The following is a 15,706-nucleotide window of genomic DNA, read 5'->3' as shown; positions in this document are numbered from 1 at the left end:
TAGAGGCAAACACATGCTCTTATGTACAAAGGGACAGATAAAAGAGTTGGGGTGGAATGAGCAAGTATTGAGTGCCCATAAGGGAAATGTCATGCACCCCTTTTGATGTATTATACAATACTCTAGATCCCTGTGGCCTTGCCAAATAATGTCGAGCGCGTGCTATGCAAAGTCCTAGCATTTTAAATATTAATCATGCTCGTCTTGGCTAGAAAAGATAAAATTATATGCCATGGCCTAGAAATCACTAAAACCTATAGGGATTTTTTTTTTTTTTTTTTACTATCTTTGTTTATTCACTTGAAATAGAATTAATTTTATAATTAGAGAAAATAAATGAATCAAAGCTGGTTTCACAATGTACTTTCCCTTTCAAGTTCACCTAAGAGTCCAAAACCCAACCTAAGTTCAATTCAAATCCTCAGCCGCATGCTGGATACCTACTGCACACCAATACCCTATGCTTGTCACTTTAGGGACCACAAAGCTGATCGAGGCACTTTTTCTCACCAAGGACTTTGCATTCTAAAGGAGAGATTAGATGTGGTCAAAAACAACTATAATCAGAAGTAAGAAAAAAGTACTAGAAAAGGAAAGCAGATGCCTTGGCAATCAGAGAGAGTAAGAAAATCTCATTAGTGGAATTGATTTTATTTGATGGACTAGGTGGCATTTGAGGTTTACTTTAAAGGTCTAATGATCTTAGAATTTTATTCAGCAGTTGCATGCAACCTCAGGCAAGTCACTAAACTCTCTAGGACGTGGTTTCCATGTCTGTTAAGTGAAAAAGCAGAATCTGAATACCTCCAACACCTTTTAGGTTCAGATTCAGTGCTTCCATCACTTTCCCTAAGAGAAGCTGGCAGATTCTATCGACCACACTTTTTTCCTGTCCCCAAAAGTCACATACATGATATAGACCACCCAAGCAAATGACAATATGAAAAGAATTAAGCATGCCCAGGACATAAAAAGAAGCAGCAAGGAGTCAATAATTAAATGCTTATTTAGAAAATGCCACTTACAGTATGGTCATTAAAACCTAAACATCTGGAGAAAACACAGTGTTTAATGTTGGCATATACCAAGAGACCCAAAAGAATGATCGATGTGCTCTGAAGAGGTAGGGTCCTATTTATAGGATGAAAGTCTCAAGGCTTTCTCAGCAGGATTTTTTTTATTAATTCAGTGGTGATAACACAGAATGGAGAAAGAACAGGGGTGTGGAGGTGGCACAGGAAATCTAAAGAACATATACTTTCTAGGTTTTTTCTTTGCTTGGAACATAGTGTACAGAGTATGAGGATCTAACAACTAAATGACTGTTCAAAGTTAAAAAAAGAAAGAAAGAAAAAGAAAAAGGAAAACACTTTTTTTCCCTTCTCTCCCAATGAATTCCACTTAGAATTTTATATTTTTTAATCCTTGAAGATGTTAACAACACCTCATGGAGGGAGAATAGCTAAGGTTGGTTGGGGGTGTTGGGGAAGGTATTGCTAATAGATACACACAGAGTATAAAGAAGTTTTCTTTTAAGGCAAAATACAGATAAACTCAGTGAAAATTTAAGAGTGAGACTGAGATTTCAATATTGATTTTTTTTTTTCTTTGCTACATTTGTCTTAGTTCTTTCCATCACCCTCTAGATCCCAGCTGTTCATTTCGGGCATAGGTTAAATTATCTTTCCTCATAGAAGACTATATGTACATAACCAATAAACCACTACTGACATCAGCAAGCCTTGAGATTTGCCATGAACTTGGGGTGGGGGTGGAGGAGGGCTCTCCCTCAGAGACATGGTGACAGATAAGGAGCCTGCCTCTCTCCTGCCACTAGGATCCACCCATCCCTGTTCCTTTGAGCCCACCTCATACCTCAGAGACCAGATGCAGGGTTCCTTCTGAAAGAAAGTATGCACGAGCTAGGACAAACCCTGGAAGCAGGCTTTCTATGTCTCTTAGCCAACATTTCCTAGACTGACCTATGATGGGATTACAGTTTTTACTGTAACAGATGTACCCAAGGAAAGCTGCTGTAATTTACAGCAGGCTTGCAGCAAAACAGCCAATGGACGATCATCAATTTAAACTGTAAATAAGGAGCTGCTTTGTTTTGGACTCTGATCCCAGTGATGCCCCTAACAAGCTGCCTGCAAAGCCAGGGCATGATGCCCACTGCTGGAGTCACATTGATTGAAGAACTGTACTTATCCTTATAAGAAACTAAAAATAGCAATAAGAACATGAAGGCAAAACAGGCTTCTGGGAACGAAAACAGTTATCCCAATGTCAGTTTTATTCCAGTTGCTCCTACAGACGTGAAAAGCAGATAGAAGTATCTGGTACAAAAGATGTTAACTTGCTAGATAGCACCCTGGAGAACTCAAATAATTAATATAACCCTTTACAGGGCCTGCCTTTTCACTGGAGGACACGAAATTCCTGGGAGACTTGAAAGCAACTTAAGTGCCTTTGTCTTGCACAGTTAATAGAGTATGATTTTTCTTTTCTTCTTCTCCTCCTTTTCCTTCTTTATTTGTAAACAAGTTCTCATCAATTGGGAAAATATAGTCACACTTTAAAATATTGTGCAGGAACTCTCTTTGGTCTGCATATGTGCATATGTCCCTTTGAGGTGGGGGAAATATATATTTCATGGCGATAAATTCACCTCAGTAGAAACACTGTACACAAATTTACTGCTATGTCAACTTTATTGAATTTTTGCACCATTGTAAAGACCTTCATCGTCCTCCAATATTTCTTAAATCTGTCAACATTGCAGAAAGTGACCCTGAAGATCTCATTTATCTATAGAGGAAAAAGATCCCTTCTCTCAGGTTCTCCCATAAACACTGTGATTTAAACAGCTGAAGCCTGACTCTGCTTCTAGAGGGTAACCGGCTCCGTGGACAGTGTTCTCCCATAGTTGTGGGCAACGACTTTTCTTACTCTGGAAGTAGGCTCGGCCAAGTCTTTATTTCAGCTAAATGCCCCTGGCCAAATGCCCTCCTTAAAAACCTCCAGATAACTACAGATTAAGTGCGCAGCCTGACTCATACTGGCATACTGACATGAGTGGATTCAATGGTGGGGTTCCTTGTGGAATTCTGACTAAGCTTTCCTTTCTGTTGTAGGAACAACATTGGGACTGGCGAGTCTCATGCTCTAAGTCCTGCCACTGCAAACCATCCTAAAATCTCCAGATCACCACCACATGGTGTGCTGCTAAAGAAAAACCTAGACTCACCTTCAATGTTCGACATCTTAGTTAAAAAATCATATTCCTTTCTAACCGCATCAAACAGAGACTATCACTAGATGAGATCAATTCTCAGGTCTCTTCCAGCTGTAAATTCTTTTTTTTTTTTTTCCTAATTACCTTACAAATGGGAAAATGTAAATGACTAACCCAAAGTTATCTGCTAGGTAGAAGTAGAGTCAAGAGACCTTTCAATTACAAAACGTCATATTGCATTTTATTACTAGAATACATGACTATTGAGGGTGGAATGCTGGCATATTTCTCTATATTCAATGGTGCCTACAGTTTGTTGATTGCTAAATGAAATTTACTAAAAATATGAGCTAGAGGAAAAATCAATAGGGATTACAAGAATTGATTGAAAGCCAGCAAACTTAACTAAATCTCATTATAAAAATAAAGGATATGAGTTTAGCTCCTCAATGTATGACTGTACACAGCAGATCAAAATTGTTTATGTGTAATCGCTGACGATGGACCAGTTATCAGCCAGTAAGGGGATGATAAGAATGTCCAGGGTATGTTTCTAAATGCGTGAGGATGGCATTATTGAACTGTGCTGTCTAATACTATGGTCATCAGCCAATGTGGGTATTTACATTTAAATTAATTAAAAATAAATAAAATGTAAAATCCAGTTCCTCAGTCATAGCGGCCGCAGTTAAAATACTCAACAGTCCCAAAGTGGTTACTGTCGACAGTATTAGACAGCTTAGAGGAACATTTCTATCACTGTAGAAAGTTCTAATGAACACTGCTATTTACAGAGGAAAAATCACTACTATTGCCTCCAATAATTATATGAAGGAGGAAGGGAAGGTGAAAAAAAGGAGAAAATGTAAAGAGAAAACATTGATTAAACCTTATTAATGTTAAACACTTGAAATGCCTTATTTCATACAATACTCACAACTTTCCTCATGAGCCAGGTACCAGAATTATCTCCTATTTTACACTTGATGACACTGTGCTTGGAGAGTTTAAGTCAACATAGCTGTACACTTGTTAATTGGCTTAGCTGGGTTTTTTACTCAAGCCATCTGACCAGAGCTTCTATGCAACTGCTAAGTTAAACAGTGTCTACTGAAGAAATTGAAATGTTTAGACTCAGAGGGAACATTACACTCGACATAAGTGGTTCTGCACCCTAGATACAAACCAGAAGCATCTGGGGAGCTTGCTCGAAGTACAGTTACCTGAGTCCTAAGCCACGGCAACAAGGTGGGACCAGAGCCTGCACATTTGGGGACCACCTGGTGTCCTGGAGGTACAGCCAGAGTTGAGAATAATTGTTTAGAGATGTTTTCATCTGCTTTCAACAGTGCAGATAACGAAATGCAGAACCTACCTAAGGCCACTAACAGTAACTACTGACAGATCTGAAACAAAAACCTAGATGTCAGTGCTTTCACGATAGCAGAATATAGCTTAGGACATACTAATGAACAGCATTTTTCTATTTCTTGATGGATACTATTATTTCATGTAATTCCTGTAATACTTAGAAATTATATCAGAATTCAGAATTTGATAGCACAAGTTTTTAAAACCAAACAATGGATGTAGCACCACTCTCCTCCTGAGACAAATAAGTCTTTCTTTTTAAAAAGCAAACATTTTCTTCTGAAGAAAATAGCAATTCTCTCTGAAGAGTAGATAAACTCTCTTAATAGGAGCAGTATAACGTAGTGGACGCAGTATGACTGCCAACTGAGAAATCTGAATTTTAGTCTCAATTGTGCCCTAACTCTGCAATGGGAGCAAATCATTTCCTTTCTTTAAACCTTAGTTTTCTCATCTGTAAAATTAAGATGTGGTATATGGTGACCCATAAGGTTCCTCCCAGCAGGGCTCCATCCTGGCATTTGTACGCAGGTTGAATAAATTTTAGAAATGAAACGTCCAACCTGCTGTAGGACAATGAATTCACTTTGATTCTAGTTATTCACTCCATGTCAAGTGAAAACAGAGGGATATCACAGGAAAATCTCATATATGTTTTTTTTCTGTTTTGTCAAGGCTCATTCTAATTCTTGTCACCAACTGGTCAGCACTCTTCCATGAGAGACAGCACCATCCACCCAACAAGACTCACTCCCTGTAGCTGCCTTTAAAATGGTAATGATATACCTACCTCTTGCCCTTCTACAGTCACCGCTACTGATCTGAAAATTACAATGTGTCAGGCATTTTACCACTTTAACATCCATCATCTCATCTTTACATCTCTTAAAACTTAACTGTAATGGATTTCTAGGTGGCTAGAGAGATTAGCCAACCAAGGCAGAAGTCGCATCAGGAATAAGCAGCATGCTGAATATACATTTCTTACCTTACGCTTGTTGGTAGGACACACGTAGAGATAGCTTAAAATTGTTTTCAATCCAACTTTATCATTCAGCTTCTCATAGGTTGTCCCATAATCGGTTGACCTATAATTTAAAAGGAGCATTAATGAGGACAGAAGTATACGTCATTTGGCTGCTTGTCAGTATAATGCATGTTTTACATAGTAGAATGGCTCTCGGGAGGTTTCTAAATGATTCATGTAGTATATAATGATGCTTAATTATGTACACAGTAACATCATGTGAGTGGTTAACATTTGCATTTAAATTGAATTGGTAAAAATTAAAACTCCATCTCTCTACTGCTCCTTAACGTATGCACATTGCATAAAGGATGTGGTTAATTTTAAAAGATGAAGAGATGAGGGTGTCCCTTGAGTTGACCAAAGAAATAAAGAGCTTTTATTTAGGTTTGACATTTCCAAACTTTTGCTTTATCTCGGTACAATGGCGACGCAGGTTCTCTGGATTTATCTACAAAGTATATTTTCTTTCATGAGTCATAGAATAGATGGTGAGTAGGTCTCTTCAAAGGTCATTCAGTCTTGTCCTATTGTTTAAGAGGAAGAAAATGTCTTAATAATATGTGAAATTTCACTCATATTCAGTGGACTTTTCCAGTGTTAAGCAACGTGGAGTAAGAAGGATATTACTTCTTGGCACTGACCTTATCTTTCTGGAGATTCACTCATCATTATCTAGCCATTCATCAATAACTTATTAATTTAGACTGAATAAATAGGCCTTAATCATCTTCTCTATGAAACTCTATTATATATTTCAGAATTGTAATCTTATTAGATCATCATTACAACCAGTAGAGAACATTATCTGTATTTGAAGAAAGTGATTGAAAGAACTTAAGTGACCTAGTCAAAGAAGATAGCTGATAGATGGTCAGCTAGAGTTTGAATCCACGTATCCCGGCCCTAAGCTCTGTGTTACTTACATTATACCGCAATTTTTTTTTTTTAATTTAAAGGAAACAAGTATAAAAATTCCTCTCTGCCTTCTTTTTACATATAGGAGATTCCCAATGTAATTCACTTGTTCATTCATTCATTCATTCATTCATATTTATAGAGCTCCTAAAATGTACCAGGCCCAGTGTAAATATCAGGATATAACACATTGACACTATTCTCAACATTCAACACCTTTACTTGATAAATAGACATATAAAGTTATGTTAAGTGCAATGATACAAATAAGAATTAACAAGGCTTAGAAAATAAAGTTGGTTTAATCAGAAAAACAAAGAATATAATCACTTTCATTAATTTTTTATCTTAATAAAAATTGCATTTTCCTATAGGCCAGAAAGACTAAATAAAAGAAATTCATGTTAACAATCTCATCACCATGCACTAAGAACTTACTTTGGATGGACCAGACACTGAGGATCCAGGAGTTTTCCCCCTAAAATTATATATACATACATACATAAACTAAATTCTTAGTTTACCCTTTCTACAAACATATTTTAAATAGTGACATATATATTATAGACAATATTATATTATCACAATTATGCACTGTTATATAATATGTAATGTATCTGTATATATTACAAAGAGTCAGTACTTTATAGAATTTAGATGATATCTCGAATCACTAAAGATTGGGGTATTATGAAAAGCTTTTCAAAAAGACGATGGTCCTTGGAAATGAAAAATGGGTAGGACTTTAGAAAAGGGAACTGGTAAAAGCATTATAAACTAGAAGACACCTTGTATAACCCAAAGATACAACTGGCTTTTTTCAGTACCATTACGTGCTCTATCCCAATCAAAAAAAACAAAAACAAACAAACAAAAAAAACAAAAAAAAAACATTGGCTTGATATCTAAGAATATTTGAAGAGCATTCCAAAATTCTTTCACAGGAGATCTTATCCATGGATCACAACAAACTTCTTTAAATCCCCCTTCTATATCCATCTTTTTCTCCCCAAACTCATGCTGAGGTGACATTTCCTCCTACTCTTTAAGAAATTTCTATCTGAGACTTATTTCCTTATTCAGTCCAGTCTTAGTGTTTGACTTTTTTTTTTTTTTTCCATTCTTGCCCTGGCCTTACTGGAGTAAGTAAGAAGTAAAAAAGGTAAGTAAGAAAGGAACTTTCTCTCTTTACTAAGACTTGTTTGTCTCCAAAATTTCAGTAGCCTTTCATTTAACTCCATGCTGCCCTGCCTTTCTCTAGCTCTTTTATTTAGACAGCTTTTTCTATTCATTATTCTGAATAATATTCACAAGTTCAAGAACAAATGGATGCACCTGGGGGGGATGGGAGGAGGATGAAATGTGCAAATACTTGCTACATTAATATACACATTTTTTTGCCTAGTGATAGGTGGAGGTCAGTAGAACTATGTTGGAAATGAGAAAATGGCTCACTTTTCCTAGTCGGGTGAAGAGAAAGAAGGCTAGAGAAGTAGGGACAGTGTATAGAGAGGTGATGATAAGATTTTTATAATTTCTAATAACTTGATCCCTGAGCTACTCAATAAATATTTTTACATTCAAAAAACAAAGACAAATATGGATTATTCTATAAGGATTCTATAGGAAATCATTCTCATTTGTGTGTGCATGTGTGCATGTGTGTGTGTGCATTTAACTAGAATCCCAAAGTGACAAGATGATAATAGAGTAACTAATTCAAATTTATGTTAGCAATTTTTTTTCAGAGAGCTTACAATATGTTATTGGACACTTTTGTCTTATTATAACATTACCAGTCTAGATCCTTCCAGGTATCTACCATGACTTTTTGTGCTAACTCTTACCCCTTGATTTTTCAAAGCTCAAAAACTAAGTCAAAATTTATTAATTCTCAATTCCAGCAAAGCTACATATTTAAACATTATGGCATTGCAATAATCAACAGAAAGAGAAAAAAATGATGCATTTCCACAAACCCAAAGTGACATAGACTAGCCATTGTCCATGATTGTCCCATAGAACTAGAATTAGATAGTGTTGACATGCGTCATGGGTAAAACCAACAATCATCTAAGAAACATTGGTACAATGGTACAGAAATGAAAAATTCCAACCCTTGCAAACCAGTTGGTAAACATTTACTGCACCAAGTTCTCTGTGTAGCACTTGTGCCAGCCTTCCCACATGACCTCTCCCTTGAAGACCTCTTAGATCTCCTTATAGTCCAGCAACCAAAAGATTGTGGGCTGGCACAACAGACGTCCACAAGGAACTTGGTCTAGAACTATGAGAAGCACCTGTTTTCACTGGTCAGTGCCTAAGCCAATCCCAGTGAAGGAGGCAATGACCTTGGAGGAGGCACTGCACCCTGGAAGGCAATTCTTAGTGCCCATCTGCAAACCCCCTTCACAGCTAACAGATGCTTCCAGTTATCTTCGCATGGTCAGTTGTGGGAACTGCAGTCTCCTAGGGATGTGGGCTCTGAAAGAGCAGAGGAGAGACAGACAGTTGAGCAGCAGGCTGGCTGATAAGCCAACATACTGGCTGTTAAATATTTTAAGTATCATCTCTAGGTATGAGGGAGAGGAGTGTTATCCAAGATCAAAACAATGTTAGGGAATGCTCAATTAAACAAAATGTAATGTTCCTTTACTTCAGAACTTATAAATTTCATTATTCTTATATACATGCATACATTCTATTATTCTAATATATACTCGAAACCTTTTAAGTGCATACGTCATACAGCATTTTCAAAATATATTTGATTACAGGATATTCTTGAGGGATATTCTTGAGGGATATGTAATGATATTAGTGTTCTGAACAACGTACTTTGGGGAACAGAACATCAAAGATTAAAAAAAGGAAAAGGAAGATTATGGATTTTGGCTTCATAAGAAAAAGGGAACAATAAACATATTTAATATAAATCAAAACTGCAAACAGAAATGTCAGCCTATGCTAACCATAGAGCGATTAATGTAAAGGCACAAAAAAAAAAAAAAAAACAAAAAACAAAAAAAAAAACACAAGAAAATTAAAAAAAATGTCCAGGTAACACAAAAGAAGGCAGGAAAGTGTAAAAGAGGAAAAATCAAAAAAGGATCAAACAGAAAATGAATAATAAATTTAGACCTACATGCAAACCTATCAGTAAATTGCCTAAGCATACCAATTAAAAGGCATTGCCAGAATGGGTTAAATAAATGATTTAATAAGATGTCTACAAAATCTCACATCAAATATAACCATATATTTAGGTTAAAAGTAAAAGAGTGGAATCAAGAACATGAGAAGACAGCTCGCGAAATGGAAGAAAATTTTAGCAAATCATGTCTGGTAAAGGACCTGTCTCTAGAATACACAGAGAACTATTACAAGCCAACAATAAAACGACAGCCCAATTAAAAAATGCGCAAGGCGTTCGAATAGAAAAAATTTATGACCTCTAAGGGGGCAAAGTCTCCCATCATACTCGAAGAAGGGATCAATCCAGGACATGACTAGTTTCTACAAAAGAGTGGCAGAAGTAACACATGCCATTGGATTTCCTCTACTATAATCTCATACTATCAAATGAGATAATAAATAAGCATAGAATCATTTGTAAACTAAATTAAACCACAAAAAGTGCTGAAAACAATGGCTGGCATATGATAAACAATACATGATAGCTTTTGTTATTAATTTTATCACTCATTTTTTTCTTGATTTTTTTGTGTATTCTTTGCCCAACACTTACTAACACCCATTAGAGAGACCCTCAAGGAAAATCTCAACCACTGAAAATGACTAGGATTTAGTTTGCTGATAAGAGAAGATATTCATGGAGTTATTACCTTTTTAAACGTAATCAAATTTAAACTATCCTATTTTAAAGGACCTGTGCTAATTTTGTGTGGGACTTGAATCAAAGAGGTAAGGGTAAGAACTGAAATTTGAGAGTTAAAGAGTCTACACTCTATAATATGTGCCAGGATTCCATTGCTGAATAGACTGTTGTACTTATACAACATAACAAAGTAAAATGAAGGTTCACGACATGACCTAAGCTCTTCATGTGCAGAAATCGCACGAGACAGACACTGATGTTAACTACAGGTTACAGATATAGTATAACCGGCCTATTCAAGGCCACAGAACTTGGAAGGTGCAGTCCTCACTCAGGCTGCCACTTCAGAGCATGCATCCTTAACTCCATGCTGCTCTGCCTCTCTCCAAAGCTACAAGAGGAAAAGAGAATATATTTACAAAATCTAATTTTGCATTTCTTAGTAAAAGAAAGAATGAACTGAAACCGTTTGAAGTTCTACATGGTGCACCTGGCTTTTCTTCATATCAGATAAAAGGACAGAGGGCCTGCCAGGGAGAATCAATTTTAAGAAAAGTGTAAGCAGAAACTGTCACAATAACCTAGGAAGAAAAGAAGGCATGCTATTGATCTGGTTCACCCTGACTCCTGGGAAGGCTAGCAATATGGACAAAGTGAGTGGATCAACCTGTTAATGATATGATGATGTCTCATGAAGATTACCAAGATGCCACAGGCTAACAGAGCTTGACGTGAAACAGAATTGAACTCAGGCCCTCACTAACTGAGCAACCAGTCAGTGCCCTATTCCTCGACAATTAAACTCCCAGACTTGCTATGTCCAAGTCACATTTACTTTTTTATCTAATAGCTTTGCAATATAATTGTGAGATGCCCAACTCTTAATCCCTTTGTATTCTTTTTCCTGCCTGCTCCCCACCCCTGCTCACTCTAGCCCTGCTATTGCATATACCTAGAAAGCTCTGGACACTCAAATACCTGGCCCATCACTTCTTTCTGGAAGAGGGTCCTGATGTATGACACAGCAACCTCACCCCCAGCACACTCTATCCTCCTGAGCAACTTTTATTTCTCCTTGTGGTATCTACCCCCACCTGATAGATCTACTTATTTTTTGTTGTCTATCTTCCCTCACCAGAATGAAAGCTCCATGAGAGCAAGAATGATGTCTCTTTTGTTCACTGCTGGCTTCCTAGCTCTCAGAAAAAGCAGTTGGACACAGGAGGCACTCAAAATTTGTTTGTGACGGACTGGCTGACTTGATGGATGTTTGCTCTTCTTGTGTGGCCCACTGGATTTCTAATAAGTCAATATTAGAAAGACTGGCATGGACCACTGCAGTCCCTGCTATTAGCAGACACAATCAGCTGTGAGGGATGAAGTGGGATGAAGATGGTGGGCATGTTCCATGTTCTTCTACTTTTTAATCCAGAAACCTCCGCTTGACATCCATTTCCAACTACTCTGAGACCTATAAAGGCAGGGAATATATCTCTGTTCATTCTCCATTGCCCAGTGCCCAGGACAGTGCTGGCACATAGCAGGTGCCTCCTGTACATGGAGGGTGAATGAAGGCCTGATGCCTAATGGGCACACTCTTTGAACCAAAGATGAGCCGGGCTACTTCTTCAAAAGAAGTTAGAAAATATCCAAACAACTTAAGGTCCTCCTTCTCCATGTCCAAGCCCTAGACACACCAAATCATATTGCCAAGGTCACAAAATGAAGACTTGAGGTATAGGAGGATGCTCAGGGACAGGGACAGGAAGACCCAGGGCATTACTCAAATCAGCACCAAGAACAGTGTTCACCCCTAAATTGGGCAGCCGCAGCTTCTGTTTTGCTTCTTTCCTAAAATCATAAAGAGCAGCCACTTTCATTGCTCCTAGTGCATTTGGTGGCATAAAAATAGCTTCCAAAGCCAAAGGCACACTGGCTGCATCACAGACTCTGCTCCTTAATAATGTAGGATGCATGAGGTTAAAGCAGTGAGAATAATTTAGGGTTTGGAAAATGTTTGCGAGTGAGTCGACATTTAAATAACTTCATTATCATTCATTGACAGATTTTTTTTTTTACCCTGTCAGTGCAATTGATATTTCTATTACCATGTTCTAACAAACCCCTGCACATCTTAAATACAGTCACCAGATTCCATTAGTCTACCCACTGTCAAGAAAATATCTCCGAATCCATTTTTCATAATACCTCAAGAATATAATAGGCAATCTACATCAAATGATAACGTGGAGCTGAAGGAAACTGTCTCTTGCTTTCTAAGGATTCTGCCCTGAAATACATTTGCCTGTCAGCCTAAACATGTAATTTAAATGTGCTGAGACGTTATGGTGCATCCTGAACTGAACAAGCTTCCCTCTGACTCTCAGATTACCTGTGCTTTCCAGGTTAACTAGCAGAATTAGAGGGAAGGGGGTTAAACAGTGGAAGGCATGTCAACGGGATAGAAAGATATTTCCACTCTGCCACATGTCACGGAATTTGGAATTTAATTTGTAATAGGAAAAAATATTTTATTATTTTTTTAATGTAAGGGATGGGTACCTATGTGTTAACAAGTTACAAAAGTTCTCTCTCACCTTTCTGCTCTTTCTGTGCCATCCCCCTTCTCTTCCTTGTTGTATCGTTGTGCTGTGTTGTTGATGTTTCCAGCCACGGAGGGCAGTGAATGTATTTGACCGTGACTATATGTATATTGCTCCATGGAAAAGGAGGCGGTGTCATACAACACAATGCCAAGTGCATGCCATGTAATTCTGTTCTGGGTAAAATTGTTGATCTACATTAGAGATACCATTAAAGAGAAGGGTTATCTTTATCTCTGAAATATCTTCCAGTTCATTTTCGAGTATAAAAATAACCGAAATTTGACACTGATACTTGGATCAGATTTCTGATTATTTTGTTTGAAAAAAAGGAAGAGAAAATTAATCTAAGCAGAGAGGTCTCCTGTTCAGCTTTTGTGAAAACAGGTACAAAGAAGAGTATTCTCTTTAACCTGGTGATGTCCACGAGTTCCTTCTATACACACAGACACACAGACAGACACACACACACACACACACACACACACACACACACACACACAAATTGTCGGTCCCAAGTGTCTCTGATCTGTACCCTCCACTTCAGTTCTACTTCCATTCCTGGGCCAGGCCACCACAGGGCACCACCATCTCTGCTGTGGCTAGAACTTGTCACATATTTGTTCCTTCTCCCAGATGCAACTTCTTTCTGCCTCCATGTCTTTACAAATACAATGTCCCCTGCTAAACAGACAAGCTGCTTAGCGGTGGAGAAAGCGCACCATCCTTTTATCTTGTAAGATTCCACTCTAGAGTCACCTTCCCAGTGATGCCTGATGATGTCAACTGACTAGCAGTCTTTATTCTTTTTTCTATGACAGCCCAGACCACTCTTCATTGAAATTGTCAATGGTCACAGTTTTCTGTGCTAATAAACTACATTCTCCGAAGACAGGACTAGTTCATATGTATCCTTGCACCTTTCTTTCTGCCAATCAGAATTCATTTGTGTACTTTAAGGCTGAACCTAAGCATCCCTTACTTCATCAAGCTTTCTCACATCCCTCTGCTGAATGGAATGACTCCTTTACACCCCATGTAATGTATTTGAACTTCTCCTACATGGCTTTTTATATTCTGCCACAGAATAACCTTTACTGATTGCACACACAACTCTGAAACGTTCCCCTCTATTACCAGAAGATATAATTTGAGAAATTTCACATTTAGTTTACATATTTCTTTTTGGAGGGTGAGGAAGCAAGAAAATACCAGGGCTTCCCGCTTAGTTTGTGTTAGGTCAGAGTAATTACAAATAATTATCAGAGAAATAAATATCAGAGAAATAAGGGACTTACTTAGGAAGAACTCATACAGATGTTTATGTGTATTATGTATTAGTTTATTACAATATTATATTTAAATATAGCAATGGAAATCATAATATAGATTTATCTTTATACAGGTAAAGATAAATTTAGATGAGGAAGGGCATGTCTATTTGGCTTTATAAAGGGTTCTCTCTTTTGATAGGACCCTAATCACCATATATTTCTGATTGTTGAAGTCACATCTTAATGGCTATATTACCCTACACTCACAACCGACTATGCCCAATAGTTTACGAATAATAATAGTGAATAATAATAGTTAAGCATTTGTTAAATGCTTAAAACATGCCATAATCTGGGCTAACAAGCACTTTCCAAGGATACCTTATTTAATTCTCACCACACCCTATGAGTTAAGTACTGGCATGATCCACATTTTACAGATGTAGAGATTGAGACTTAAAGAGGATGACTAACTTGCCCAGCGTCACAGGGCAATAATAGTAGGGCCTGGATTCAAATCCAGGCAGTTGGTTTCCAAGGCCAGAACACTTAATAGAGACAAGAAGGCTTGCTGAGTCAAGTATTTGTGCTCTTTATAGAAAGACAGAATAGTCTGTCTGCAAAGAAACGGCATTTTCCAGTGGAGCTCACAGAAGTTAGATCACCGGCCTCTCAAACAATGAACCACTACTGTTTATAATATCTGTCGATTATCATCCTACAGTCAATTCCCTAACTGAATGAAGACCCTAGCCCAAGCAGCTAATAAACCAAGACTGCAAAGGTATTGATGATACTAGTGACTAGTGCAGACTTTGCCTCTAGTTGTGAAGAATGCACTGTCCCAGACATGAAACGGCATGCATACATATCTCCTTTCTTTTAGGATCCTTGTCAGAAAGTGAATTTAAGCTGCAAGTGCTCGCTGTCAGATGCTATTTATGCTTGAGTGCTGCGCTCTCCTCTCACATGGCACTCCGGCTGGTTAAAGAAGCACTGTGAATGCCTTGCCTGGGAATATGTAAAATTAAGTAAAACATTTATCAAATAAAGTCAGTATTACTTGGTCTTCTTAGCCCTTCAATCAGAACACACAAATAAAAATTATGAAAAATGACTTCTGGAAACATAAGCAACTAAACATTTGGTGGTGACAATAGGATTTACTTGATTCCCTGATAATAAATGGATCCAAATATCCTAAATTGTAGAAGTTGTTCTCTGGGTGTCAAGTCATCTTGTGAAGTGTATTCGGTTTTTTTTCTTCTTCACAGGTGATGAGAATCTCAGCCTCACATGATGTTGCATAACTGAGCTTTTGCTGCCTTTAATTTTCTAAAAGTTAAGCAAAGTAGGAAATGAGGGAATTAATTCCTCATGTATAATCGGAGAGGTCTGAACCAGCTGATCTCTAGCCTTGACTATTACATTCAACAA

General features: G+C 37.6%; 1 protein-coding gene across 6 annotated transcripts in view; it reads right to left on the bottom strand.

The window, feature by feature from the left end:
* The window catches only part of SORCS1 (sortilin related VPS10 domain containing receptor 1), a 461,149-nt gene that overhangs the window by 205,513 nt on the left and 239,930 nt on the right, over positions 1-15,706 (bottom strand). For all 6 annotated transcript variants that reach the window (XM_006920877.1, XM_006920876.1, XM_006920874.1 and 3 more), the window contains exon 3: positions 5,598-5,697. In XM_006920877.1, the coding sequence (XP_006920939.1) occupies positions 5,598-5,697 (100 nt within the window). The remainder of the gene's footprint in view (positions 1-5,597; positions 5,698-15,706) is intronic.

Source organism: Pteropus alecto, unplaced genomic scaffold (assembly GCF_000325575.1).
Source record: "Pteropus alecto unplaced genomic scaffold, ASM32557v1 scaffold177, whole genome shotgun sequence".
NCBI lineage: Eukaryota > Metazoa > Chordata > Mammalia > Chiroptera > Pteropodidae > Pteropus > Pteropus alecto.
Note: the sequence above shows the minus strand (reverse complement) of the source record. Positions and strands in the feature narration are given on the sequence as shown.